Source organism: Montipora capricornis, chromosome 6 (assembly GCF_036669925.1).
Source record: "Montipora capricornis isolate CH-2021 chromosome 6, ASM3666992v2, whole genome shotgun sequence".
NCBI lineage: Eukaryota > Metazoa > Cnidaria > Anthozoa > Scleractinia > Acroporidae > Montipora > Montipora capricornis.
Window position 1 is genome coordinate 70165684 of NC_090888.1, and position 27703 is coordinate 70193386.

At 39.5% G+C, this 27703-nt stretch overlaps 1 protein-coding gene across 1 annotated transcript; it reads left to right on the top strand.

Moving 5' to 3' along the window:
• The first annotated feature begins 1564 nt into the window (after nucleotides 1-1564).
• On the top strand, nucleotides 1565-27703 carry LOC138053361 (noelin-like). Its single transcript, XM_068900008.1, has 7 exons — nucleotides 1565-1733; nucleotides 1851-1930; nucleotides 2843-2920; nucleotides 5553-5625; nucleotides 10022-10286; nucleotides 26645-26895; nucleotides 27316-27703. Exons 2-7 carry the CDS (start codon nucleotides 1883-1885, stop codon nucleotides 27567-27569), a joined length of 969 nt encoding a protein of 322 aa, XP_068756109.1. The 5' UTR covers nucleotides 1565-1733; nucleotides 1851-1882; the 3' UTR covers nucleotides 27570-27703.

The following is a 27703-nucleotide window of genomic DNA, read 5'->3' on the forward strand; positions in this document are numbered from 1 at the left end:
CGCCTCATTTTGCTTAATAAACGGAATAATCGATCTGATGGCATTTCATTCACGCGATAACTTAATTAGCTTTCTTTTTATTCTCGAATATCCAGAATGTAAACAACATTTCTTGACTCCCAATGCTTTTGGAGTCGGCCTCACAACGGAAAATAAACATGTCCGCTAACTTCATTATTAAATCCGGTACCTTGAAAAGCTATCGAAAACCGGCCTGTTTCCTTTCAGGGAGTTTATTCCTCATTGAACTTTCTTGAGGATAGCGATTAGCAAACTTTCGAAAGATCGAATTTAATCAAAAATCGAAAAAATCATCATCATGCTCTTCATTTCATTTACAGGGGTCAAAGTTTGACATCCGACTTCATGACAATATTGCGAGAATGCATCATTTCCGCAATTTCAGCCATCCTAGCAGTATAGATAGACAGGCTTCCTATAGCTCAGCGGTAGAACAACTTGGCACAACTAATAATCGAACGGTTGTTAGTTTGACTCCTGCAAAAGAGAAATTAGACTTTGTCCGAGTCAACATCCAAAAGATCCCATATCCTTTACAGGGGTAAACATTGCAATCTACTTGATTACGTAATCGTGCTCCTACTCTTTCTACCTTCCTCCAACTCTCAAATATAGGCGTAATATGTGCGCAGTCGTAATTATTTTGTGATGATTCCATTTTGTTCTCGTTGTACTACTTGTACAGTGGTGGCGCAGTAACCCGCTATTTGGGTTCAGAGAAAAGTCGCTGAAGTCAATGTGGAAAACGGAATTTTCCACATTATGCTCACGATGTCCTCAACACCTTAAACACCTTAAAGCTGTTGTTTTTTTCTTTTCTTTCTTTTTTTTTTTTTTTGCAGAGGAAGGGAGAGAAATGCCCTAAAACGCATTCTGCACTTGCATCAAATTTGTTTTAATTCGTTAGAGCTGTAGTTTCTCCGGTGGCCTCTCCGTTGCAGTTACATCGGGGGACCGCGCGCCATGTTGCCATTTATTACTTCTTTTATGTTATGTTTTCTGCGTTAAGAGAAAATTGAAATTGCCAGTGCACTGAAGAGCGCAGGCCGCTTTGTGTTGCTTGTAATTGTTGTTATTAATGTGCATCAGTTTTCTAATAAACCTGAACTTGTAACCTGCGAATACATCCGCCTCTCATCGCTAACCGCCGCTTGGGCCAATCAGCGATGAGCGGCGGCTGATGATTTGCAGGCTACTGAACTTGAAGCTATCTTCGCTATGACCGAAGTATGGAGTTGCACTTCCGGCTTGGAGTCGGCCAAGCATCAGCGCAAATGCCGGAATATTCCGCAATTCCTACTTCCTCTGCAGCTGTTTTCTGATGCCATTTTTTTTTTACCTTTTTCGAGTCCTTCGAAAGCGTGTTTTTCCTCACTGAACCCCTATAAAGGGGAGAACACAAACTAGTTTTGGAAAAAGGGTTTTTAAAAGACCGGACAGAAGTAAATTTCGTCAAAGAGAAAGTTGATTCAGAAACTGAGAGATCGATCTTGGCTTTGACCTTGGTCATGAGTTATACGATCTGCTTGGCGTTAGTCATGCATCAGTGCAACGGGATATTCTGCATGCAGTTTTCACTTCCTCTGCGTCTGTTGCTATCGCCATTCCTTTTTATCTTCTTTGAGTCGTTCGAAGGACTTTATTTCTCATTGAATCTCCTCAAGGGAAGAGCTCAACAAAAGTTTTAAACGTCCAGAGTTTATAAAGGATCGGTAAGTGAATCTCAAGTCGTGTATTTTTTTTAACACGAAACCAGTTTTTTTTTTCTAATTGATCTACTAGATATATAAGTGTTTACTGTAGTGTTTGCTAACTCATTTTTCTTTCAGATTTGCTGCTATCAAGTTATTAAACCACCGAAATGTTTCTTTATCGTCAACTTGTTTGCCTTCTTCTCGCTTTGGTTGCTGTAAGTAATTCCAGGCTCTTGCCGGTGTAAAATGGATTTGCAACTTGTTGTATAATGGTATTCTTCTCTGTAGCGCTAAAGTTTCAAAGTATCTTTGCGTGGCAAGAATTTCGCAGTTAGTCAACTGAATAAGAAAGGGTGTGCATTTATGGAGCACCCGATTGTGATTTCAAGATCACTATGACATCATCCCCGTGCATGAAAAGTAGCTGCATGCATCCAATATTTAATCCTAGCTGTCAGAAGACTGTACAGGGCGTTAAAAAGAAGAAAAACAGAACTGAGGGACGACTATCTAAAAGATACCTTGCCCTTGACATTGAAGACTATCGCAGTTACGAACTCTGCTAAACTTCTGCTTTGGTAGAAACGCCAAAAGGAAAGCGTGAAAGTTTTAGGCCCACTACGGATTCGTCCCTGTAAACAATTCAGTCCTTTTACCGGGCCGGGGGCTCGTTTCTCCAAAGTCCCGAAAACCTTTCGGGTCCGAAAAGCCATTCGTGAAACTGCCAACCTCTTGTTTTGGAAAGCCGGTCTTTTAACATGTTTTCAAGATAACAAAAAGAAAAATGACTACGAGGTTTGATGACTTAAATCCTCTCAGTTCTTGAGATTCAAAGGGAATTGTGACACCCGAAAATGGTCCGTAAAGTTTCGAGACTTTCAAGAAACGGCCCCCAGCCCGCGTAACCGGGCTGGCTCGCCTCATATAAACAGGCCCTGAAAATCTTTCATGAAATCCCAAATTCAATGCAATAGTTGAAACGCGCAAGGTTGCTCTATCCCCAAAATATGGCGACCTACTAGCTCATTTTATGGGGCGATAGACTTCTTTATGTCCAAATAACCGGCCGCTTTAACAATTTCGATCTTTTTAATTTTTGATTCATATTTATTGAAATGTCTTTGCAGATTGATGCACTTGACAACGCCACAGTCAATTTGCGCACCAAAAGATCCTTGTCCACTCAAGATCTCGTTCTGGAACTGGCAAGTTCTCAATACTTAATCTAATTAAACTTAATTAAGGAGCATAGTGTCTCAAGACGGTATTAATATTCTTCAGTAATAATCTGATCAGAGTTAGTGCCAGAGTTAGTGTGGGGAGGGGGAGAGCGTATCGAACGTATCCCTCCCCCCCTCCCCTCCGGCTAATAAAGTGAAGATAAAAAAGATGAAAAAGGAGGGGATTGATCATCGGACTTACCTTGAAAAGAAGCCTGCTCTTAAATAGTCAGTTTAATTAACTGACGTGAAAAGCAGTGAGAAGGTAAACTACAATAGACTTCCAGCCTCTCTGCTTTCATTCAAAGGCCGTATATAAACTTAAAAGCGCGACTTTAAAATCATGTTCCTCTCGACGGCGATGATCAAGAATTAAATTGTCTTTTCATGCTCAATATTTCAGTATTATAAAGACACCAGAAAAATCAAATAAACGCTACCTTTTTTAATGTTCTCTGTCGTATTTATGCAGGATACATGTAGTGAGGTATCGCTCTGAGCTTATCAGTTTCAATTCTTCTAAACCTAACGCGTACGTCACCGTGGAGGTAACTGTGCGTAGGGAAAACGGCTCAAAAGTGTAGTGAATTCGTAGCGATTATACGCTCTTTTGAATCTTCTTTTTTTTTTGGTTTTCTACCTCGATAATACCAAAGAAACTGCGGTTACAAGAATGGTCTACGAGGCCATTTTGACGCTAACAGAAGTCCATAATCCAGTGTTGATCTCTTTCATTTGGCCTTGCCCCTCAAGTTTACGGTATTATGGAGTTTAAGGCCCTGGCCAAACGAAAGCGAGAGTTGATGAGAGTTGAAACTCACGAGAGCTCTTAAGAGTCGATGATAGTGAAGGAAAGTTGGCCAAAAGAGAGCGAGAGTTGACGAGAGTTTGTCGAGAGTTTCACGCTCAAACAAAAGAGAAAGCCTGGGAATCGAAACGCCCTGGAAAAACTTTTCCGACGTAAATATGGCGACCAGTCAGCCGGTATTTTCAGCCTTGGTGTTGTCCTTGGTTCTCGAATCCGACACCATACGTTTTTCCTTTTTTTTATCCGAGCCCGCTGGAAAAAAACAGTAACTGCCGACCCCAAAACTCGAGACAAAACTCTCATGAAAAAATTGAGCAGGTTTAAATTCGATGGAAGTTCTCGAGAGTCGATGAGAGTAGCCCAGTGTGGATGAGAGTTCCTGGGCAAAAGAAAGCGAGAGTTTCAACTCTCGTCAACTCTCGCTTTCGTTTGGCCAGGGCTTAAGAAACTACGACTGCTACGGTGACGAAAACGTTACTTCAAACTATAAGTTTGAGCTATCCTAACTATTTCACGATGATTCCATCTTGTTTACGTTGTGCAATATGTGCGGAGTATCCTACAACCGGATAGGAAGTAAAGGAGGATATGGAAAAATTCACGGTTAAGCCTCATTTACACTAGCAAGTTTTCCTTGACAAGTCCACTTGTCAAGGAAAACTTGCCAACTGTACAAACTAGCAAGTATTCCTTGACAACACGAAAGTTTTTCCTTGAAAAGTTTTCCTTGGTAGTGTAAATGAAAAATGTGACAAGTTTTCCTTGACAAGTGCACTTGTGACAAGTAATATCCTTGTCACATTTTCCTTGTTTTCCGTCTACACGAGCAAATTTCTGACTTGACAATTTTTCCTTGTCAAGGAAAAGCTAGCACGCCAGATTTTCCTTCACAAGGAAAATTTGTCCACTATTCCCCATCTGCACGAGCAATTTTTCCTTGTCAAGGCCAACTTGTCAAGGAAAAATTGCTCGTGTAAATGGGGCTTTACAGTAGTTTGTCTACGTTGTCGTCAAAACCTCAAAAATTGGTAATTTCAAGTTGTTGTTTTGACGAGTACGGGAGAGAAATGTATAGAAATGCGTGCCGCACGTGCAGCGCGATCACTTTTTCCCTCTTTTAACCAATAGTATTACTGCCATTTGGCGTTATTGTTGCCGTAGCCGCTGTCGTTCTTAACCCCTGGCCAAACTACCGAACAAAGTTGGATCCAACATGCAATAAGCTTAAAAAACTGAAAGATCTCAAAATAGGACAGGACATTACAAAATAGATGAACGTGTGATTCAAAGGGCCTCTGCTGGCACGACTTCTTAACCGTGTATGCAGAAGCATACGAAACGTCAAGAAAAAGATAGTTTCAAATGATGCGTTTCTATCTGATGTTTGTCATCGTTGTTTGTGTGTTATTTCTGACGAAAATCAGAGATGGCCAAAGCAAAAGAGTATTTACCTTATTTTCCCATCCCCTGACATGACACGTGGTTTAAAATTGCTTCAATGCCACCAGAACAGTTTTTAGCACGACCGCTTTAATTTTGTTATCGAAAAGCTCAAAAGTCCTCAGGAGGTACAAATGCAAGAAAAGAATCCGACAAAGATGATGTATATTTTACGGTATTTTCTTGGATCTATGGCTGTGATAAACCAATCAATCAACTCAGCGCGTCGATGCTCGTGCGAAATTATTTTTTTAAGCCTTAGTTACAGACTGCTGCGGTGTCTTTTATTATCATTTTAGGAAAGAAATAACTATTGAAGAGAGCATAATATTGTGGGTCATTAGTTTGTCCTGTTCTTTACTTTGTTAGATGCACAGGATGATTATTGATAAGAAGCATGACTTGACCAAAGCAGACAACAGTGTTGGCATTCTCCAGAGAGGTTTGTTTTGCCTTCTACAGGCACTTGAAAGAATTTTTTTCCGTCAAGGTTTTGATGAATTCAACATAGCATGTACTTTGTTCCAAGAAACTACTTTTTGACTATGCGGGGTGCGGAGTGTGGAAAACGAGGAGTGTGCGGAAAACGTTGAGTGTGTGGAGAATGCAGAGTGTGTTGAATTTGAGTAAAAAGAGTATTAATTGTTAACTGTAACGATTTAGTGACAGAAACATTCTAAAAAAAATGCACAATTCCTATTAAGCAAATCTTGATGTTGTCTGTTTAATGTTACTTTTGAATACGAAGCCTTGATTGATTGATTGATTGATCGATTGATTGAGTGGGCTTCTGTTATCATCTCTAATCAACATTTGATATAAAAACAAATTGTGACGGGCGGTCGCTTTTCAATCAAAGAATTATACGTTACAAATAGCCATTTATTAATTCTGTGGCTTTAGCATCAGTGTTGCAAGCGCTCAATTGATAGGATAAGAATTGTGCAATTTTTAATAATATCACTGTAATAAATCGTTAAACAGTAAACATTTAATACTCTTTGCACTCATTTCCCACATACTACGCATTTCCACACACTCCTCGTTTTCCACACCGCATTCTCCACATACTCAACGTTTTCCATACACTCCGCGTTTTCCACACACTCCGCGTTTTCCACACACTCCGCGTTTTCCACACTCCACATTTCGTACCCCACATAGTCCATCCAACCTTTACGATATGTTCTCAGTCAGTTAACTGTTCTGAAAGTAAATAAGTTACTTGTTGTTTGTTCTTGAATGTCCTGGTTTAATTTTGATTTATTCTGAGGATCAAATAGCTTTGTAAAGATGGCTTCTTGTCGTTGTTTTTGAAAAGCAAACTTGATTGATACAAATGATCTCAAATTACGACTGGATCTAGCAACCTATGTTTTCCCCCCGCGAAAACTGAAGTTTGCGTCACCATCTTACTGGGGTCACTTTCAAACTTAATTTACGCTAAAGCTCCGTATACAGAGCGACGTTTTAGATTAAAAAATTGAAAATGGTTTTTACAACATTACGGCCACATTGCTTTCCTCTCACTTTGAACTCTTGCGCTGAGGTCAAAAGGTGTTGCCCACAAGATGGCCGCTGCGATTTTGTTTTGTTTTACTTCAAACAATGATGCTTAATCTACACTTTTTTGAGATCAATGAATAGTACAAGTTAATTAATGGTCATCTTCAGGAGCTCATCTCTTGTCAAGTTGAACGTGAAAAGTGGACATACCGAAAAGGTTCGTCAGAACTGAGGTTTGAGATGTCAGTTGTTAACGTGAATCAAATCCGCGATTCTGATAGACTAATTTGCAACATTTATCTAGAAACACGTGTAAGAAATGGATGTCGAGATCTCCAAAACTCTTGAAAAACATTTCTCCTGAATATTAGGGTTTTCGACAGTTTTGTAAAGTAGCGGACATATTTCTGAAAGCACCGGGCGAGACATTTTTGGCGCAGCAACGCGCCTTGCGAGCACCGAAGGCGTGAGATAACTAGGGGAGAACACTCAGAAACGCTGTTTCCAGTTTTTCTGGAAGCCAAGAAATCAGTTTCCCTGGCAAGGCTGGAGTTCACTCAAATTCTCTTAAAAGGTAAGTAAAAGAAAATTATAATAGCAAGACGCCAATAAGCGTTCACGTGGGATGCAAAGATCAAAGCAAGCAAAATACAGCGGGTGTAAATAAAAATTATAGAGTCACAAAATTCCTTGGAACAGTACACGAATATACAGACCTGAAAATTTCGCGTCTCGCACATTCATCACAATGTTGTTTCTGAGCCCATTTGGCAAAACAACATCGTGGGAAGGCAAAGTATTACAAAGTGTTTTTGTCTGAGGCTGTAGTTGTTATTTATACTACGGGTGTTGTATTACCTTAAACCTCTTCTTTCATTTTTCAGATCAGTTGTAAGTGTACAGTATGATCTGTCATATAGACGAATAAGTTTCAGAAGGTGTTATTAAATGTAAACTTGTTGAGGGAAAACGGAAAACGGTAAAAGCACAATAAGTAGATACGAGACTTGAAGTTCTTGAAATCACAGCCAAAAGATGGCATAATTTGATTTGACTACAATTGATATTTGCATTTGTCGAGGGAAAGGTAAGTACGGTGGTATATAAAGAAGCACTTTAATTCAAGGTAGAACATTTTCCGAACTGTTTTTTTGATTTTAAGTAAAGGTTAAGGTCACACCCGTCGATCATAATAAAAAAGATTATGCAAAAAGATGGAGATATTGATAAATACTTCTTCGCCGGAAGTAGAAGTTCATTTTGATTGACAGCATATGTAGACTATCGGAGCGCTTTTCGCGGGGAACATCAGGTAATTGTCTTCGCTCTCAAACGTTTGAGGTATTTGTATATAAAAGCACCATATTTTACTTTTTGTGGCATTAAATCGTATTTTAAGAAAGTATTAATTAGCAATGAAGACCCACAAGCCATGTGAATATCCGAGGTCTGGCTCTAGCAATAGGAAAAAGAGAACATAGCGAAAGGATCACGGAAACATATATATGAGTGATGCGAAGCAGGAAGGTTGTGGAATTAAGACAAAGAATCATATTATTAGGGCTGGCCTTTAGACCCCTCTGACGAAGCGTATAGGCGAATACCTTATATTAGTATATACTAAAACAGTGGATAGCGTTGAACGCGGCCGCTGATTAGCTCGTCAAACTCCGAATATCCTGTGCTATTTACCTCCGAGCAACTCGGGAAAAAATGGCGTCCCAATTCTCATCCGTGCATGACAAGTGAAGAAAACATCCAAATTATATTTTTTAGTATATACTAAAACAACTATTCACCTGAGTGTCGGTGGCTAGCCACCTCCCCTTCGGTGAATAGTTGTTAACTAATTATCGCAGCATCTGAAGAAAAATCATGGGAATCCTCAGTGCACTTCCAGTGAACGAGAACAAACACACTAGTTTCACTAAAGACACCCCTGAAGGTAGTACACGGTAGCTTTAAGAATATATCTTGTTTTGGTCTCAATTAATTGCACGAATTTAGGAAAATAATTTAATTTTTAATTTTTAAAAATTGACATATTTTACCAATTAGTTAATGTGAAGATTCTATCCAATTCAAAAGGAATTAAAAACTGATTTTTGCGGGATCCTTCGTTGCTATTACACTGACACCGTATAGTGTGACCGATAAAAACCCCACAAACACCAAATACCTTTCATGAAACAGACTACAACGACGATATGAAAGCTGTAACAGGTACTAATAGCTTAAATAGAAATCAACACCTAGCCTTTAGCGAAACCAATCGATCGACAGTAGAAATTCTTTCGTGTACCTCCGATTTCGGAAAACAAATGAAGGAAACACAAAAAGTGATGTAGAATGAACATGTGGCCACTAAAATGTGCCGTTATGTCTTCCAATTACAAATGATAGCAAACGTTACAATTTGTGGATGGGAAGAAAAACGAACGGCCCCAATTTTAATGATAACGTGTTCTGCCCTGCAGGGGACATAGTAGTAGAAGGACTAGTAGTTCGCCCTTCACTCCTTCTCAAAATCATAGGCCATCAACAGTTACTCTCCATAGCCTCCTGTCTCTGTGACCAAGCCATTTTTCCATCTCCTTCTCCAGAGAGAATTCTCCACTGAAGTTTGCCTAGATCTCTGCCATAGTTCTATGTTACTGACTCTTCCTGACCATACCAACTGTAAAATCCTACGCAGGCACTTATTAATGAAAACTTGGATCTTCTTTGTCGATGCCTTTGTTGAGCTCTAAGTCTCTGAGCCATAAAGTAAAACAGGCTTAATGTTGAAATAAAAGTGCCTCAGTTTGGTTTGTGTGGTAATGTTTCTTGAGCTCAAGATATTTCTAATAGCAGCAAAGGTGATGCGTGCCTTTTGGATTTTCTAATTTTGATGTCCGCGTCTGTGCCTCCTAGCTTGTCGATGGTCACTACCGCATGCAGGGGACATCCTACGAAATAAAATTAAAAAAACCAACCTCTCAAATATTGGCATCAAAGTACCGGACATAAGTTGGGAAACCTCCAGTCTCAAACGAAAACCCTAGAATACATTTCATGAAGAAAACTGGAAAGGACAACATAGCAAATTAATTCCTTGTTTTTTACAACTCGGATGATACCGAGGAAGTTCTTAACGCAAAAGGAGCATGCTTTGTGATTGAGATTAGTATGCATTAATACTCCGAGATGTTGCCTTTATACTGAGGTTGATCAATACTTCGTATAAAAAGAAAGACAATATTAATTCCTGACTGAGGGAAACTGCTTTAATTTTTAGTGGGGCAATGATCTAATTTAACGTTTTTCTTTTCCTTTCTTTTGCTTTCCTGTAGACAGTTGCAGAAACATCAAGTCGATTGGTAAACCTGTGATCCACAACTCAAGGGATTCTTTTGGAGCATGGATGAAAGACCCGCTAGGAATCATGGGAGCTGAGACTATATTTGTCATGCAAGGTTATCGTGACCAAAGGTACCTTGAAGAATATAAAAACATGGACAAGTTTAAAGAAGGGATGGTGCGTAAGAAGTACACATTGCCGTATGACTGGGATGGAACAGGTGCTGTGGTATATGGACAATATCTCTACTACAACAGGTAAACAACTAGATTGGCCCGTTTGTTTCAGTAATGTTTTCTCTTATTCCAAGATTAACTGAGCCTCTTACCTTTTAAAATGTTATCTTTGGCTGCAAAGTAAACAAATTGCATTTGTTTAAGGTGGCTCAAACCAGTTTCAACACTTTCAAGAGACCTTGTTATTAGAAGGATTGACACTACAACACTTTATCATGTGACAGCAATGTTATGGTACCATATAAAACATCAATTATTTCTAAACGCGATGGAGTCATTTTTGTGACTTAAAAAGTTACCATGGCAACAGGAAAGGATTACAAAAACACCCTATATTTTGGCTTTAGTTGCTCATATCTGAAAAACGAACTGGGAGCAGGCCAAGGTGAAACTCTCTGCAAATTTTAAAAAACTTCTGTGCAGCGGATTCAGAGCCACTTTAAATTTTCAATTATTTAAGATAGCTCTAAATCCACCCCACATAGCCTTTTTTAAACTTTGCAGAAAGTTTAATTCTGGCATGCTGATTACATTTCAGAAATAAAAAATGGGGCTCACCGAGTTCGTTTTTGAGATATGAGCAGCTAAAGCCGAAACATGAGGTGCTTTTGCAGGGCTTTGCTGTTGCCACGGTAACTTTGTACGTCACAAAAATGACCAAATCGTTTTCATCAATAGTTGGTGTTTGATATGGTGCTATAACATTGCTGTTAAGTGATAAAGTGCTGTTTTGTCAATCCTTGTAATAAGAACGTTTCTTTCAAGTGTTGTAACTGTCTTGTTTCGTTTTTCCTCTCCAGATGATGATATAGTGTCCTTTGAATATATCTGAGAGGTGAGCGAACAAACGTGTTAAATCAGCTAAATTACAAAATGGCAAATCTCTTGATCTTTCCCTAAATATATTTTTTAAAAGTTTTCTAACCTATTTCAATTTGAAATGCGGCCTAGGATAACCAGCTGAAAGGTACTGAAGTCGTTAAATACATTGTATTTCAAACTTCTGTTGGGTTATTCTCACAAGTCTCTACCGAGAAGAAAGACTTGTGAGGTGACGTTTCGAACATTATCCCTTCGTTGTCGACACAGAGACGACATGAACCGAGCTTAAACAGGTAAAGATATAAAAAAGAAACGCTCCATAAGGTTGGTTTTTTTTTAGTTACGGTATAACTGTTGTTTAGAGAAATGAATTTAAACATTTTTCCTGAACTGAAGGCGTGTGGCTGTGAAAGATACACCTGAGTTAAACTTAATTAATAAGAAGTTCATTGATCATAGGTGTTAAATAAAGCTTTAGTACAAACAGTGCAGCTCCACAAAACAGCCTTTACCTAGATAAACTAGAGGCTCCGTGAGCGTATACTGGGTTGCCTGTGGTACGTGTTACTCAAAAACAGAAGGGACTGAGTTGGGTGGCAATTTTTTCAAGTCGGGGATCATTAAGATCATTTAAGGGGTCACGCAGAAGTCGTAACAGCCGTGGCCCTTTGGCTCACACGTTCATACGACGAGTCGATAGATACAGATACAGATAGAGATACAAGTAGACAGATACATCGGAGAGCCCCTTGAGTCATTTGTGGATCAGAAAAAGGACATCAGGAGAAACTTAAGGTCCTGAAATGGCCTTCGCTTGAGTTATGAAGGACGTTTATCTGCTTAGTGCAGATGTACAAGATTATTTTCGGACACTGTGACATAGATCCTCATATGTTTTTTGATTTTAATGTATTGGCGAAAACGCGTAGGAACCATAATTTTAAGATACGACCTAAGCAGACACGTACAAATTACTTTAAATTTTCATTTTTAAATAGCTACATAACAGACTGGAATAGTATTCCATCAAACATTATGCATGCACCTTCATTAAGCAGTTTTAAGTTCTGTCTATTAGATCATTTGTGTCAATTTTAAACAAGGTGTAACTCGTGAGTGACAAGTATGTAATTTAATTAGCTTAGCTTTGGGCCGTATTCAAATTTTATTTCTTAATTTTTAGTGCAATCTTAGTACCGTGTATAACCCGCACCCCCAACTTTCAAGCATGATTTTGGAAAAATAAGAGCTCTATCTAATGTTGTGCATTTGCAGCGACATTAATAGGTTCATCAACTCCGAAAATACCTTTGAAAAGCTTCTTTTACTGAATCATTCTCCCTATTCCCTGTGAGTGACAACAGCTGTCTTCATTGCTAAAGCCCACAGTTGAAATGAAAACGATAGAATTTGCGCGAAAAAAAGCGCAGGAGAACGATGCGAAACGTTTGCTTGGTAACCACGCAGGCATTTAACGAGAGAAGTATGGACATGGAAACGTTCGCAATTTAATGCAATTTTGGGATACATTTAAACTTTACTTCTTAATTTTTAGAATGTTTAATATTGGAAAACATTCTTTGAATGGGAATTTAGTTTCCCCCAATTATTCTCCAGTCATGCACTTATTGTATCTTCCGTAATTTTTTTTACTTGCATTAGCATGTATGTATGTATGTAAATCTTTATTTAAACACGGAAAATCATCAGTTAAGCTCAAGTTAAAAACTAAAACTAATTACAACTGCTTTACATGATTGCCGTGTGGGAATCCGATATATCAGCTACCTTCTTGATATTTCGCTTAAAATGCTCAACGGATGCAGCATTTTTTAAGTTTTTGGGCAAGTTGTTCCATAGCATGGCCCCGCTGTAAGAGAAGCTTCGTTTCAAATAATTGGTGCTTGGTTTGGACAGGGTCAGCCTTCCCTCAGAGTTTCTTAAGTTGTAAGCAGAGTGACGCTGAGAGAAAAGACTTTGTAGATAATCCGGAGCAAGGTCTTTCATGGTTTTATACATCATTAAGGCTTTTTGTTTCTTTCGGCGAAGCATAGTAACTATGGGCGAAGAGATAGCCTCTCGCAGCTGAGGGTGGAAAGAAGGTGGTTTGAGCTCGCATCAAAGGGTGATTTAGTAATAACTCTGGCTGCGCGATTCTGTAATTTTTGGAGCTTATCACTCAAGTAACCACTCAAACAGTCCCAGACGGGGCTGCAGTAATCAAAATGAGGCATAATTAAGGTGATATAAATTAGAATTGCAGTTTCTTTGGATATAAACGGCCGCACACGTTTTAGGGCGCCTATAGCTGAAGAGACTTTCTTGCAAATCTCTTCAACGTGTTTACCCCAAGAGAGGTTTGCATCTATGGTAAGACCCAAGGATTTGGTATGAACGACTCTCTTGATAATTTGGTCATCAATTCTGATTACTACATCGTCACATTGGGCAGATAGCCTTTGTCTTGATCCAATAATCATTAGCTCAGTTTTAGCAACATTTAGACTGAGCTTGTTAGCTTTCAGCCAACTGCTAAGGTTATTTAATTCAGGGGTTAGAGCTAGCTTAAGTTCTGTTAACGTTTTAGCAGATAACGTAAGGTTGGTGTCATCGGCAAACATTCTTGGTACGGCGCCCCACAGGGAGTTGGGAAGATCATTACTGTAAATTAAAAATAGCAAAGGACCCAATATGCTACTCTGCGGCACGCCACAACTGAGGGTACGAGCAGATGATAGTTTGCCACTGACATTACATCTTTGGGTTCGGCCACTTAAGTACGACGAGAACCATTTTATGGCCGCCTGATCGACACCCAAATATGACATCTTACGCAAGATGATCTCATGATCGATGGTATCGAATGCCTTAGTAAGGCAAGAGATTATGAAGGTAAGAGAAGTAATCCTTCATACTGGCCCTATTCCCATCATAATCCCTCTTAACTTATTTTTAGATCTCCTGCGAGATCTGGTATTCCCACGAGGGTTAACTGATAGCCAATCACATGCCCCCATTTTTACCAATGTTGACAGTTGAGCGAATTCCCACGTAATGATTCGCGTCGTTCGCGATTTACCATCAAACAAAAATGGCGGAGGTTGTTGAGACAAACGCGTATATACATTTTCTGGACGAACGTGACTTGTTGACTACAGAGTTAAGCGATTTCAATGACTTATGTTTTGAAACCTGTATCTTGGAAGGAACGAGTTATGTAACCGACAGGATTTTGCACAGAATGGCAAATGGAAGACTATAGTCGATAAGTACGATCTCTCTGACTTTAATAAACGCATTCTCGGTTTCCTTTGCGGGATTACAATGTGATGACTTAATTCTTATATGGTGATAAAGTAGACAGATAGAGTTCTACAACAGTACCAAACATGAAAGGAAAACTTGAATCAAGCGTCCGATGAAAATTTTTGAACCCGTGTTATCGGATTCAAGTGAATTTGCAAAGCACGTATGTTAAATATAGCTGTCTCCTTAAAAAAAAAAAATTAACACGGTTTCGTGTATGGCACAACCTTGAATCTGGTATCATTGAAAACTAGACAATTAAGCAATTTCAGTTATAGATGTTTGAAACCTGTATCTTGAAAGGATCGAGTTTTATAAGCGACAGAATTTTGTAAACATTGGCAATTCGCAGACTACAGTCAACAAGTAATATATCGCTGAATTGATTAACGCGTTCTTGATTTTCTTCGCGGGATTAAAATATGACGACTTAAATCTTAGATATTCATAAATTAGACAGATATCAAACATGAAAGGAAAACTTGAACAGACAGTGCGATAAAAATGTATGAACACGTGGTATCGGATGGAAGTCAATTTGCAAAGCACGCATGTTAATTATGTTAAATATACCTGCATCTTTCAAAATTATTAAACTCGGTTTCGTACATTGGACAGTGTTGAAATTGGTGTCACTGTCAGGAGCGGATCTAGCATTTTTTGAAAGTGGGGGCCGAACAAGAATACTAATCAGCGCGCGTTAGCGCGCCTCGGTAGCGCCTTAGGCGCTACATTCTAGGGGGGTCTGGGGGCATGCCCCCCCAGAAAATATCAGGATTCCATATCGAATAAAATTATAAGTTGTGGTTATAATGATGATGGTTTGTGACTCTTCGCTCCAAAGTCACAACAGCCTTGGAAGAAACGAATGAAGTGTCTGTATACCACAAGTGCGCAGGATGGTGATCTTTACGTATGCTTTCTTAGCCATTTTCTGAATCTTTTCATGCACTGAATGCGCAAACACTGTTTTTGCATCCTTGCGTATATCTGCCAGCTGATCTTTCACCACGTTAATATGCCTGTATGCCTCAATAACATCCAATATCGAACCCTGGTTTAACGAACGGCTAAGTCCTGAATGGTAAAAGATGCTTGGCAGTGTAAAAGCCAGCAATGAACAGAGGGTTCTTGATTTGATGGAACAGGTCATAAGCACGTACGTGTCACAATGTTATTCTCATTGTACCTAACCAAAATATATATAATTATATATATAGACATTAAGATTTTACGTTGTTACAGTCTCTGTAAAATAGGTTGACTGTAGACAAGTAATTCTAATCCAGTCTTCTTCGTCATTTCAAAAGGATAACATTAACGCCGCTAACGTTGAAAGCTTTTTCGCACAACTTTGGTCATACTATTAGCAAAAAATCATGCTTTAGTTAAAAAAATCAAAAGCTCCAACAGACTGCTTACAAAATTATAAAATTATTGTATATTTTGACAAAAAATAAATCTCCGACGAACTGAAAGGGGGGGCCGCGGCCCCCTCGGCCCCCCCCCTAAATCCGCCCCTGACTGTAAACAGCACAGTTAAGCGATTTGAATGATATATCTTTGCATCTTGTATCTTGAAAGTAACGAGTTTTATAGGCGACAGAATTTTGTACACAATGAAATATCGCGGGACTACAGTCACCAAGTAACATATTCCTGACTTGGTCAACGCGTTCTCGATTTTCTTAGCGGACTTAAACTATGGTGACTTAATTCTATGATATTCATGAATTAGACAGCTAACGCTTTCAAACAGTACCACACATGACAGGAAAATTTTAATTGACCCCGCGCTAAATTTTTTTAAAACCGTAAGATCGGATTGAAGTCAATTTGCAACGCACGCGTAAAACATAGCTCCCTCTTTCAAAATTATTTAACACGGTTTCCTACATTAGGAAATCGTAAAATTGCTATCAGAGTGAATCATACAGTTAACCGATTTCCATGATATATGATTGCAAACTGCATCTTGACACGGACGAGTTTTGTAAGCGACAGAATTTTGTAGACGGTGAGAAAGTGCGCACTAAAATGTACAAGTAACGCAATGCAACCAAGGTAAACGTATCTGCATCTGTCAAAATTATTTAACACAGTTTGATAGATTGGAAGTTCTTCAAATTGGTATCACTGTAAACTAGACAGTTAAGCAATTCCAAGGATGTATGTTTGAAAACTGTATCTTGCAGACAATGAATTTTATCAGGCCATGAAACTCAATTTTGAAAACGGAGAATGGCATCGTACAGAATTTGCTCCACTTTCCCTCCTCCACGGAACTTCCACGTAACGCGCGCGGTAACATTATCCGCGGGAAATATCATCTAAAAATAACCTAAGAGGGATTACGATGGGAATAGGGCCAGTATGAGGGATTACTTCTCTTACCTTCATAATCTCTTGAGTAAGGTCAATAAAGACAACGCCACTTAAAAGGCCATTGTCGATGTTTACTGACCAAGCATTTGTTGCCTCAAGCAAAGCCGTGAGCGTACTATGTAGAGAACGGAACCCTGATTGGCAACCCAGTAGCAATTTGTTAACATCTAGATAATGGAAAAGTTGATTATAAACAATTCTTTCGAAAACTTTCGAAATTATAGGGATTACAGATATTGGCCTGTAGTTGTTAGGGTCAGATTTAATGCCCTTTTTAAAAAGTGGAGTCACTTTGGCCGTTTTCCAATCGTTTGGATATATCCCAGTTAGAATAGACTTTGAGAATATTGAGGTAAGAGAGGGCGCGATGATATTAGCAGCCATTTTCAACAATTTACTCGGAATCATATCAAGACCAGTGGCTTTCTTTTCATCAATTTTCGACAAAATGTTAGAAACAATATCAACACTCGGAATTTGCAGAGAAAACGAATGGTCAGTGGGCTCCAAATAAGACTCAGGATTAGCGTCGACAACAGGAATATCTTGTGCTAATATTTGCGCAACATTAGTAAAGTGATCGTTAATAGTTTCCGCAATGTCCATAGGGTTACTTGCTATTTTATTATCTACCTTGATCTCCAAAATATTCGTTGACTTACCACTGTTACGTGAAGTTAGCTCGTTGATAACATTCCATGTTTTGCGTAAATTACCTTTGCTGGCTTCCAAGTTGTCAGAAACATAGAGTTTTTTTGCGAGTTTAATTGTGTTGTTTGCCTGGTTTCTTGCACACCTAAATTGATCCCATGTAGCCGGGTTGTTGGAGGAGATTGCCTTCTTTTTAAGAAAATCTCGTTTTCGGATTTTGTTCAGTAACTCTCTAGTAATCCATGGAGATCGTTTTTTCGAATTCTTTTGGATTTAAGTGGTGCGTGTTTATCGACGCAACCAAGAAACATTTCTTTCCATATACGCCACATTTCATTGGGATCAGAATACAAATCAACATTGGCCCAAGGTAGTTGATTGAGGTCACTTAAAATTTTTCCTCTGTTAAAGTGTTTAAATTGCCGTGTTTCAATCACGCGAGGGCCAGTACGGCAGTACTGAGTCTTACGTGACAAAAAAACAAGAGAATGATCACTTATGCCATAGTTAGTAGTCTACTAACTATGCTTATGCCAAGGTGAATGACACCGGAATTTGTAACCTTCTCTGGGGAGTTCGTTATGCATAAATCAATTAATGTTTTTGAGTCCGGGGTGACACGTGTTGGTTCAGTGATTAACTGACTAAGACCATATATATCGAAAATGTTTATCAGATGGGAAGAATTAACTGCAATTGCATCAGGCAACAAATTGCAGTTGATATCACCAAGTAAATATAATTCCTTATTTTCCGCGTCAATTTTTGCAATATAACATTCTCAAATTCGCTAAATAAATTGGGTGGAGAACTTGGGGGTCGATACCAAGTACCGACCAGAAATGGTGTACTTCGTGGCTTACTGATTTCAACGAAAAGACACTCCAAAAGATCATTATTTAAATCATTGCGTATTCGATAGTTCAGATTAGTGCGAACGTATGTACATACTCCACCACCATTTCTTCCGTTAATTTTACGATCTTTTCTGACTATTTCAAAGCCAGGTATGTATACTTCGTTATCACGTACTGTAGAGTCTAATTTTGATTCGTTGATATGTAAAATATCAACTTTAGAAAAGGACATAAAAACTCTAAGTTCGTCAATATGAGACAACAGACTATTAATGTTAAGGGACGCTATGGCTAAACCTCGACCAAAGATTGTGGGACAGATGGACTTACCACAGTTGGTATCCTAATGGACATCAGCCGAGTCGGATTCCCAGACGGCAATATCTTAATCTACACGTAAATGGTTAATGAAATTTTGAGCTAGGCGCATGGTGCCTTTCTTGTTTAAATGAAGACCACTTCGATTTAAGTGGCTAGTTCTTGAAATGTTAGAGTGGTCAATAAAACCCCAGTTCTTTTGCTGGCAGCATTCCTTAAGAACTTTGTTCACGTCAGGTACTTTACGTGCAAGGGCTTCGTCATCAGATCTGTTGATGAGACCGGATATAGATATCATAGCTGAAGATTCAGAGCTGATTGCTTTGGCTAGGTCAATCAGTTCTACCGCACATTCACGAGGAGTATAGGAGGATCGTAAACTATTAGTTCCCACATGGATAATTAACTCGTCCGGGTTTCTGCGTAGTAGTGGCTTGATATGATCCTTCATGTCTTGCGTTGTGCATCCCGGAAAAGTGGCTATCTTAACTTGTGAATTCTTCGACATTTTATGGCTTTGTAGGTATTTGAGAGTAGAATCACCCGCTATAATGACTTTCTTCTGACGGTTGGGCTGTGAATGATCAAATTGATCTGACCATCTACTAACTATGATCTGACGAATTGATTAAGTTAGTGTTTCGCATTCTAATCTCTGAGGACGACGGTGATGTTCTGTGTCCTGTGACAGCGCTATTCCCATTTTGATTGCTTACATTTCTTTCGATTTGATCTTCAATTTGAACTTGAAGAGGCTGAAATCCGTTACGGGTTTGAATTATATTAGCGGGCATTGTTTTCTGGCTATGCTTTGCATTTGCACTTCTCGGGTGCGGCTTTGCCACCGACCAACGATCACTTGATTGTAGTTGATTGGTTTCAACTTCATTGACGAAGTATTATTAAACTATTAAACTTAACTTTTAAACAGATCTTTTTCTGAGGGTTAAAAACCTGGCTACCAGCCTAGTAATCATTTGTCACAAAGAAAAAAATCCTGTCGTCTTTAGAACAAATAGGCACACATTGCGTACGTGTGGTGGTGCAGTAACACAGCGCTTTATTCTATATTGTCAACGGAGCTGTGTTTTGTCTTCCAGTAGATTCAAGTTGTCTTTGCGTAATATGTAGCTCTAATAGTGCACGATATTGTTTTGGTATTGTATATCATTGTAGTGCCATGGTAGAAGTCTTAGGTAAATAGCCCCCTGAGAAGACATGTGGTTACTAGCAGAGTACTAAACCCAGAAAGATTGAAGAAAATAAAGAGAAAATAAAGGGGAATCGAGAAACATTGGCTTCTTGACTGACATGTTGATCATTTTCAAGTTCCGTCACAACCTCCTTCTCTTTTGAGGGTTGTCCAATACACACGAACTGAGTCGGGTCGACTTTTTGGTAAAGACGACCCGTCAAGCGGAAGTCGGGTCGTGGTGTTTGCGGAAGTAAAGTAACAGGAAGTTGCTATTTGAAAGAAGGTGCGAGGAACTTTCTGAAAATGGCGACGGTTCGTGACGACCCGTCTAGTCCGTGACGAGCCGTCAGGTGAAAAGTCAACCCGACTTTTGGAAATGTCAGGTGGTGAGAGACTTAGAAAAAAACATGTATTTGTGAAGACACTGGAGGCGGTGAGGCCGGCTGAAAATGTTGACGGGTCGTGACGACCCGTCTAGTTCGTGACGACCCGTCATATGAAAAGTCGACCTGACTGTTGGAAATGTCAGGTGGTGACAGACTTAGAAAAAAATCGTGTATTTGTGAAGACACTGGAGACGGTGAGGCCGGCTGAAAATGTTGACGGGTCGTGACGACCCGTCTAGTTCGTGACGAGCGGTCATGGGAAAAGTCGACCCGACTTTTGGAAATGTCAGGTGGTGAGGTACTTAGAAAAAAATCGTGTATTTGTGAAGATACTAGAGGCGGTGAGGCCGGCTGAAAATGTTGACGGGTTGTGACGACCCGTCAAGTTCGTGACGAGCGGTCATGTGAAAAGTCGACCCGACTGTTGGAAATGTCAGGTGGTGACAGACTTAGAAAAAAGTCGTGTATTTGTGAAGACACTGGAGACGGTGAGGCCGGCTGAAAATGTTGACGGGTCGTGACGACCCGTCTAGTTCGTGACGAGCGGTCATGTGAAAAGTCGACCCGACTTCTGGAAATGTCAGGTGGTGAGAGACTTAGAAAAAAACATGTATTTGTGAAGACACTGGAGGCGGTGAGGCCGGCTGAAAATGTTGACGGGTCGTGACGACCCGTCTACTTCGCGACGAGAAGTCATTTGAGGTGGTGATGTCAATCCACCGGGAGACAGTTGTTTCGTTATTCATATTTGTTACTCGTTTGCGATCGTCGCGTAATATTGAAGCGCTAGCCTCTGAGGTGAAACACAAATTAAACATTTTAAAGACACATGATGGTAAAATGTACGGCGGCTGTGAGCTTACAATTGTGGCAGGGAAATTAATTTGGCAAAACTGTGTTGTAGGTTTGTTATTGTGTTTGGTCCCGTGAGAGTGATGTTGTAAGGTATCGGTATACCCCAAAATCGATAATTTTGCCATTTTAGTTTTTGATATTTCCAAGTACACCTCATAGAGTTTTTTTAATAACAAAAAGTTTGCGAAAAAAGGTTTCTTCTAGACAAAGTTAGAAAGCAAAAACGACTCTATCAATAAATTCTCTAATTAGAAGCTCTCCATAAATGACCATTTCTCAACACTCAAATGCAAATTACATCGAATGAGGCGCACGTTTACAGCGAGTTTTCATCCTTTTTCACTGAAATTTGGCAAGAATGTTGCCCGATAATGCGGCAAAAAAACCCGTGCCGGGCAGTTTTTATTTGTTGCCTCCTTCGAAAGTAATGAGTATTTAAGAAAAGCTACTGCGTGTCTTATAAAAACTGAAAGTTTAACAGCGCAAAAAAAAAAAACAAACAAAACAAACCAGACAATTAATCAAAATCTTGTTTCTTAGATCAAGGTGTGACGTAGTTTCCGGTTAAATTCTGACCGGAAACGAACTCAACTTGTGAAACTATATACTTTTGAAAAATGAGGGCTATTTTAGGAAAGGTTTTTATTTCTTGCCTTAAATCAACTAATAATCGGAATTTACAATTCCTAAGCTTCCAGAAAATATATACTTTATTGGGGGTTTTTATGAAACGTGTGACCGTGAAGCATGCAGCGACAACGCGAGGTTGCCGTTTGGGGTATACTAATTTAAAGGACGTAAAACTCATGAAATGAATTGTTATGCTGCGTTCTTCCAACAGATCAGCATTCCGTTTTTCATGAAGAGATTAAATCTGTTAACGACTTCGACGCGTTTAGGTGATTAATACTGGGCAATAGTTTTGAAGTTCTTTATTTGCTTTTGTCTGTTCAGTCTGTTTTGTAGCAATAGTGCTGGTTTACGGTTTATTTGTGGATTTTCTGCAACGTGAATGCATAATTTCTTGACGCCGGACGTGGGGTGGAAAATGTGGGCCGTTGTTTGTACATTATTTGGGCGTATGTGTTTTAATGAGTGCTGGTGCGGAAGGGGTTTTTTCAACGTAACTCTTAGAATTCGTACATGATAGAGTAAGGTAGTAAAATTTTAAGTCTGACTTTCCAAATTAAAGATAGAAACGCAAGTCATTAGGATACCGTGTTGGTGCTGGTGACTTTGTTAAGCTGAAAGCAACTAAAAATGCTGCTATAATCGTCACTTTGTTCTTAGATAGGAAGTAATGATTTTGCAAATATCATTGCTTCTGTGTGAATTAAGGATGGAGTTGTAGCTAGTTGCTGGGAAAGAATTTGCCCAGCATTTTTGTTTCCGTGTTAGCAGCCACTTTCTCGTTGCAGTATCATAGGAGTTGTCGTTCTCAGTAATAAACAGTAACTGTTTTCAAGTTAAGCTATGATCCTCGCATTTATGAACGATCATTATCCCTGTTTCTGAACAGCATGTTGTCTGGGTATTAATTTCGCTACGAACGAACGAACGAACCATTCACCATTTTTTGATGCTTTTAGGAAGCTTGCTGCGATTTTTGCTACGCTTGGATGTTTGGAGGAAGTGTACGGCAATTTCGCGATGCTTCAAGAACGAAGCATTCAACATTTCGGAGCGCTATTACAGTCAGTCATTATTGCTGTTTCTGAACAACATGGTATAAGGATATTAAGGACACATTCGCAACATTTGTGAATGCTATTCTGGTCGATTTTTATAGTTTTCTATGCGTATATCGATATTTTAGTCACAACTCTTTGAGAACGAAGCATACAACATTTTTGAGCAGCACAGCCTCCTTTGTTCATCGAAGTTTTTCTTTCTCTCACCACCTGACACTTCCAAAGGTCGGGTCGACTTTTCAAATGACGGGTCGTCACGACCTGATCGGATCGTCACGATCCGTCGAGATATTTGAAGCTGCCTCAGGCAGTTCGACTTCCGCAAGTGTACGGCAATTTCGCGATGCTTTAAGAACGAAGCATTCAACATTTCGGAGCGCTATTACAGTCAGTCATTATTGCTGTTTCTGAACAACATGGTATACGGATATTAAGGACACATTCGCAACATTTGTGAATGCTATTCTGGACGATTTTTATAGTTTTCTATGGCTATACCATATTTTAGTCGCTACTCTTTGAGAACGAAGCATACAACATTTTTGTCAGCATGAACAGCATGAACAGCATGTTGTTCAGGGTATCAAGGACACATATTCGCAACATTTGTGAATGCTATTCTTGTCGATGTTTATAATTTTCTACGCGTATGTCGATATTTTAGTCGCTACTCTTTGAGAACAAAGCATGCAACATTTTTGAGCAGCACAGCCTCCTTTGTTCATCGAAGTTTTTCTTTCTCTCACCACCTGACACTTCCAAAAGTCGGGTCGACTTTTCAAATGACGGGTCGTCACGACCTGATCGGATCGTCACGATCCGTCGAGAATTTGAAGCTGCCTCAGGCAGTTCGACTTCCGCCAGTAAATCTTACTTCCTTTTTAAACTTCACGACCCGACATCCGGTGAGTCGGGCCGTCAACAGCAATTGACGACCCGACTCAGCTCATGTATATTGGACATGTGTGGAGGAGGCTTCTTTTCACCAGACGTTTAAGCGTGCACTCGGAGCGTGTGACAGCTAATACAAAAATTCACTGAATTTATTCACTGAATTTATTCACTGAATTTTTACCTTTCCGGCGGGGTTAGTATATGGATGGGTGACCTAAAAAATATACCACTTTGTAACAGAAGCATAGGACCTAAAATTCTGTTTTAACGCTCAAAAATGCGAACTAAGCAAGGTACAAATTTTGTTAGCTTGCTTTAGGCAAAACAAATATTGCTGCAAAAGTAAATAAATATTGATACACCGTTTTTAGGAAGAGCAGAAGAAAGTTTTCAGGACGGTTGATCGAGAATAAAATATTTTGCCATCAGCAACAAAATTTACGACATGAAACATTAATTTTGAACCGCAAATAACAAAATGGGAGATTTTTGCTACGTTCAATTTTGTTATTGTACTTTTGGCTCCCGGGTTTTGGCTGCACAAGTAAATCGCAAAATCGAAAGTGACATCGAATGCGCCGTGATCAAGTTACCGCGGCGTGTTTACTCGCGAAACAGTGAAGCACCTGTGTCAAATGATGGCAAGATACCGGAGGGTGTAAAGTGCAGGTTGCAGGTTACATACATACAATACAATACAATACATACTGAATTGACCGCTCCCTTAGGGGCTTTTCAGGGCCAATGAAACAATCAACGAAACAACGGAGCACAACAACAGCAACTGTTACGAATCCCAACTGGCCGGAGGCAAACCAGTTGGCTATTTACAAGTGCAGCTGGGAAGTTGAACCAGGGACTACCAGGAACAAATTCAGCGAGAGGTCAGAGCGGGTCTTGGACCCGGGATCTCCGGATCTCAAGGCAAGCGCCCTAACCACTGGTCCACACTGCCTCCTTCTCCTGCCTCCTGCAGGTTGGGGTTGCAGGTCATTGTTTCACCATAACTGAACAACCCAAACCTTTGCAAAAATGCTAACCTTAGGCTAACATTGTGTTTTTAGGCCTAATGTTAGCATTAGTAAAGTTTTTGGGTTGTTTCAGCTTTGGTGAAAAAGTGACCTGCAAATCTAGCCTGCAACCTGCAGTTTAAACCCTCCAGGCAAGATACCGGGGTTTTGTTTTTGTTAGTTTTCTTTTTCTTTCAAGTTTTCTAAAGTTTGACAAGAAATGTGCGAATTCAACATAAAGATCACAATCGCCAAACTCTTGAGGTTGACCATTATTTCTGCAAAGTCAAAAATTTACTCTCCAAGATGAGGTTATTTATCACCAGGTAATTCCATCGTTTTGGAAATAGCAGCTACTTTATTATTCATCAGCGTCACAATTTTTTGCTGATTTTGGGGCTCATTTTGTTGAAACTCAAGCACGCTTCCAACAGACCTGTTTATCTTCGTGACTTATACACGCGCCGCTTGCAGCGCACTACCACAAAAATCCTCCCGTATCTCATTTCAACCCACGTATGCAAATTTGTAAGCTCGAAAATTACACAACATGAAAAATTTGCAAACGTGGATATCTCACAAAAACCTTTTCCAGCGAATAATTTATTGAAAAAAACAGCATATTTGCTATTAGAGGCAAAAAACCCTTCCTATTTCAATTGCGTGCGTACAAACAAGACACACACTGGGTGTCACAAAGCATATGCAATTTAATAAATTTCTTACAGTTCACATCAAACCCATTTCGAAAGAACCTTGACCGTAAATAATGAAGCACAAAAGAGACAACAAGCTTTCATTCAAATAATTATCCACTGTCACATTTCCATTTTTTTTTTTTTACCTTTCCAGAGTTGAGTAAAAAATAAATGTAAATTGCCAGACAACTTAGATGTGACTTAAGTAAACACTGGGATGCATTCAAGGCGTTCGATTCCATCAACGTTTGTTAAATCCATAAAAAAAATTGTCATTTGATTTTAGTGTTGTATATAATACCAAGAAACAAAGCTCACTTGATAGCCAACGGCGAAAAATGAAATTGTTGTCGAAGACTATGACTCGTCGGTTTAAAGATTCCAGATATTTACCAGATATTTATTTTTCACCGCCTGTCTTGTTCATCCGATTGACGTTCCATTCTTGAGCTCCATGAGGGTATATTTGAGCGCACCGTCGGCTTCCTGGGAGAATACTCTCTAGAGAGTAAAGGAACTTCGACGTTAAATAAGGTGTACCTTTACCTATTTTGTTTAAAGATCCACTAAAACGCCATTCGCGTTACAATGACTTTCGACGCCATTGAAGGTTAACAAGAATTAGTGAAATTTCCAATTGTTACCGGAAGACTGTGCAGAGTTGAGTACAAATAAATACAAATAGCCAGACAACAGAGATCACAGATCCACTTAAGGTGTTCGATTCCCTCTCTGTCCGAAGTTGTTGAACTCATAAGTTACCAGAGAATTTTCCATTTGGTTTCAGTGTTTTACATAACACCACACTTGGCTTGGCAAAAATACAGCTCACTACGATTTCTGCTCGACCGGCGAAAGATTGCTGTCGAAGTCCATTACTCGTAGCTTTTAAGATTCCAGATATTTATTTTTCACCGCCTGTTTTGCATATCCAATTGACGTTCCATTCTTGAGCTCCATAAGGGTATATTTTGTTTAAAGATGCACTAAAACGCCGTTCGCGTTACAATGACGTCATTGCAGGTTAATTAAATGTTCTCCTGTGTGCACCAGTGAAATCTACGCATCCCCCCAGCCCCCTCAAACCTAACAAAATAAGCACAGAAGACTCTCTGCACACAGCCACCACCAGCCCAGTAAAAAACGATGACATATTACCCATTTTGCGATTGGGATTGCCATACTGGCAAGGCAGTAATAACCTATTTTAACACTTGGTCAATGCATGTCTTGGCTCTTTCTCTCCATACACACAATGGTGTTTTTCTAATCGTATCGGAATCCTCCTTACACTTCCCTTTAATATTCCAGAGAAAGTTCCAACGTAATTGTGAAGTACAATCTGCGCTCAGATGGAATAGAGGCTCAGATAAGCGTGAGCAATTGCGCACCGAGAAGTCACCAGTACCAGTCGGGTGGATACAGTGGAATGGACCTGGCAGTGGATGAGCAGGGTTTGTGGGTGTTATGTGGATATACCGGCAGCAGCCCTAAAAGGTTGATGGCCGGTAAAATCAATATCGTGATAAACACCATTACCCACTCTTTTTACCCTACCACAGGTAACACTCCTTTTTTTATGAAACCAACATTGTGAGAATGCGAAAAAAGTTGCAGATTTTGCATAAAACGTCGTGTTTTTCGATATTAGATTTACGTTTTCACAAGGGTCCGATGAGAAAAGTGGTGTAATCAAGCTCAGACCTAAAAGCACACGTGTCAAGAATCAGCTATCTCAGTTGGGATTTTCGAGCGCTTTTTAAGTTTTGTCTGCCTAAATTACGTTTTTTCCCGGCAATTTTTACCTTGATCATTGAGATCACCAGAGTTGCCTTTTGCAAACGATTTGAGTATTGTTGTATCTCAAGATGGCGCAAAAACGATCCAACATGGTTTTACAGTACACTCTCGTAAGTGAATTGGTCATTGACACAATATAGAATGGCGAAATTTCACTAATACACATACTATTGTATTTTTAGAACCTATCTATTCGATGGGCAATGCTTTTGTTGCTTGTGGAGTCATCTACACTATTGACGATTACAGCTCCAGATCCACCACAATCAACTTTGCCTATGACACGAAGACGGGAAGACAGTGGAACCCTAACCTAAAGTTCACTAACCAGTATGGTGCCAACTATATGGTGGATTACAATCCAAGGGAAAAAGTTCTGTACGCCTGGGATAACAAATATCAGGTCACTTATCCTATCACGTTTGAAGAACATTAAAGAGCAAACTAATCGATCAATCTGTTAGTGATGAGAACGATCGCTGTGCTAATGAAACTTGATAGAGTGAATGTACGTCTTTTCTTGTTTTTTTGCCAAATGAAAGATTGTAAGCATCGGAAATATATACATAT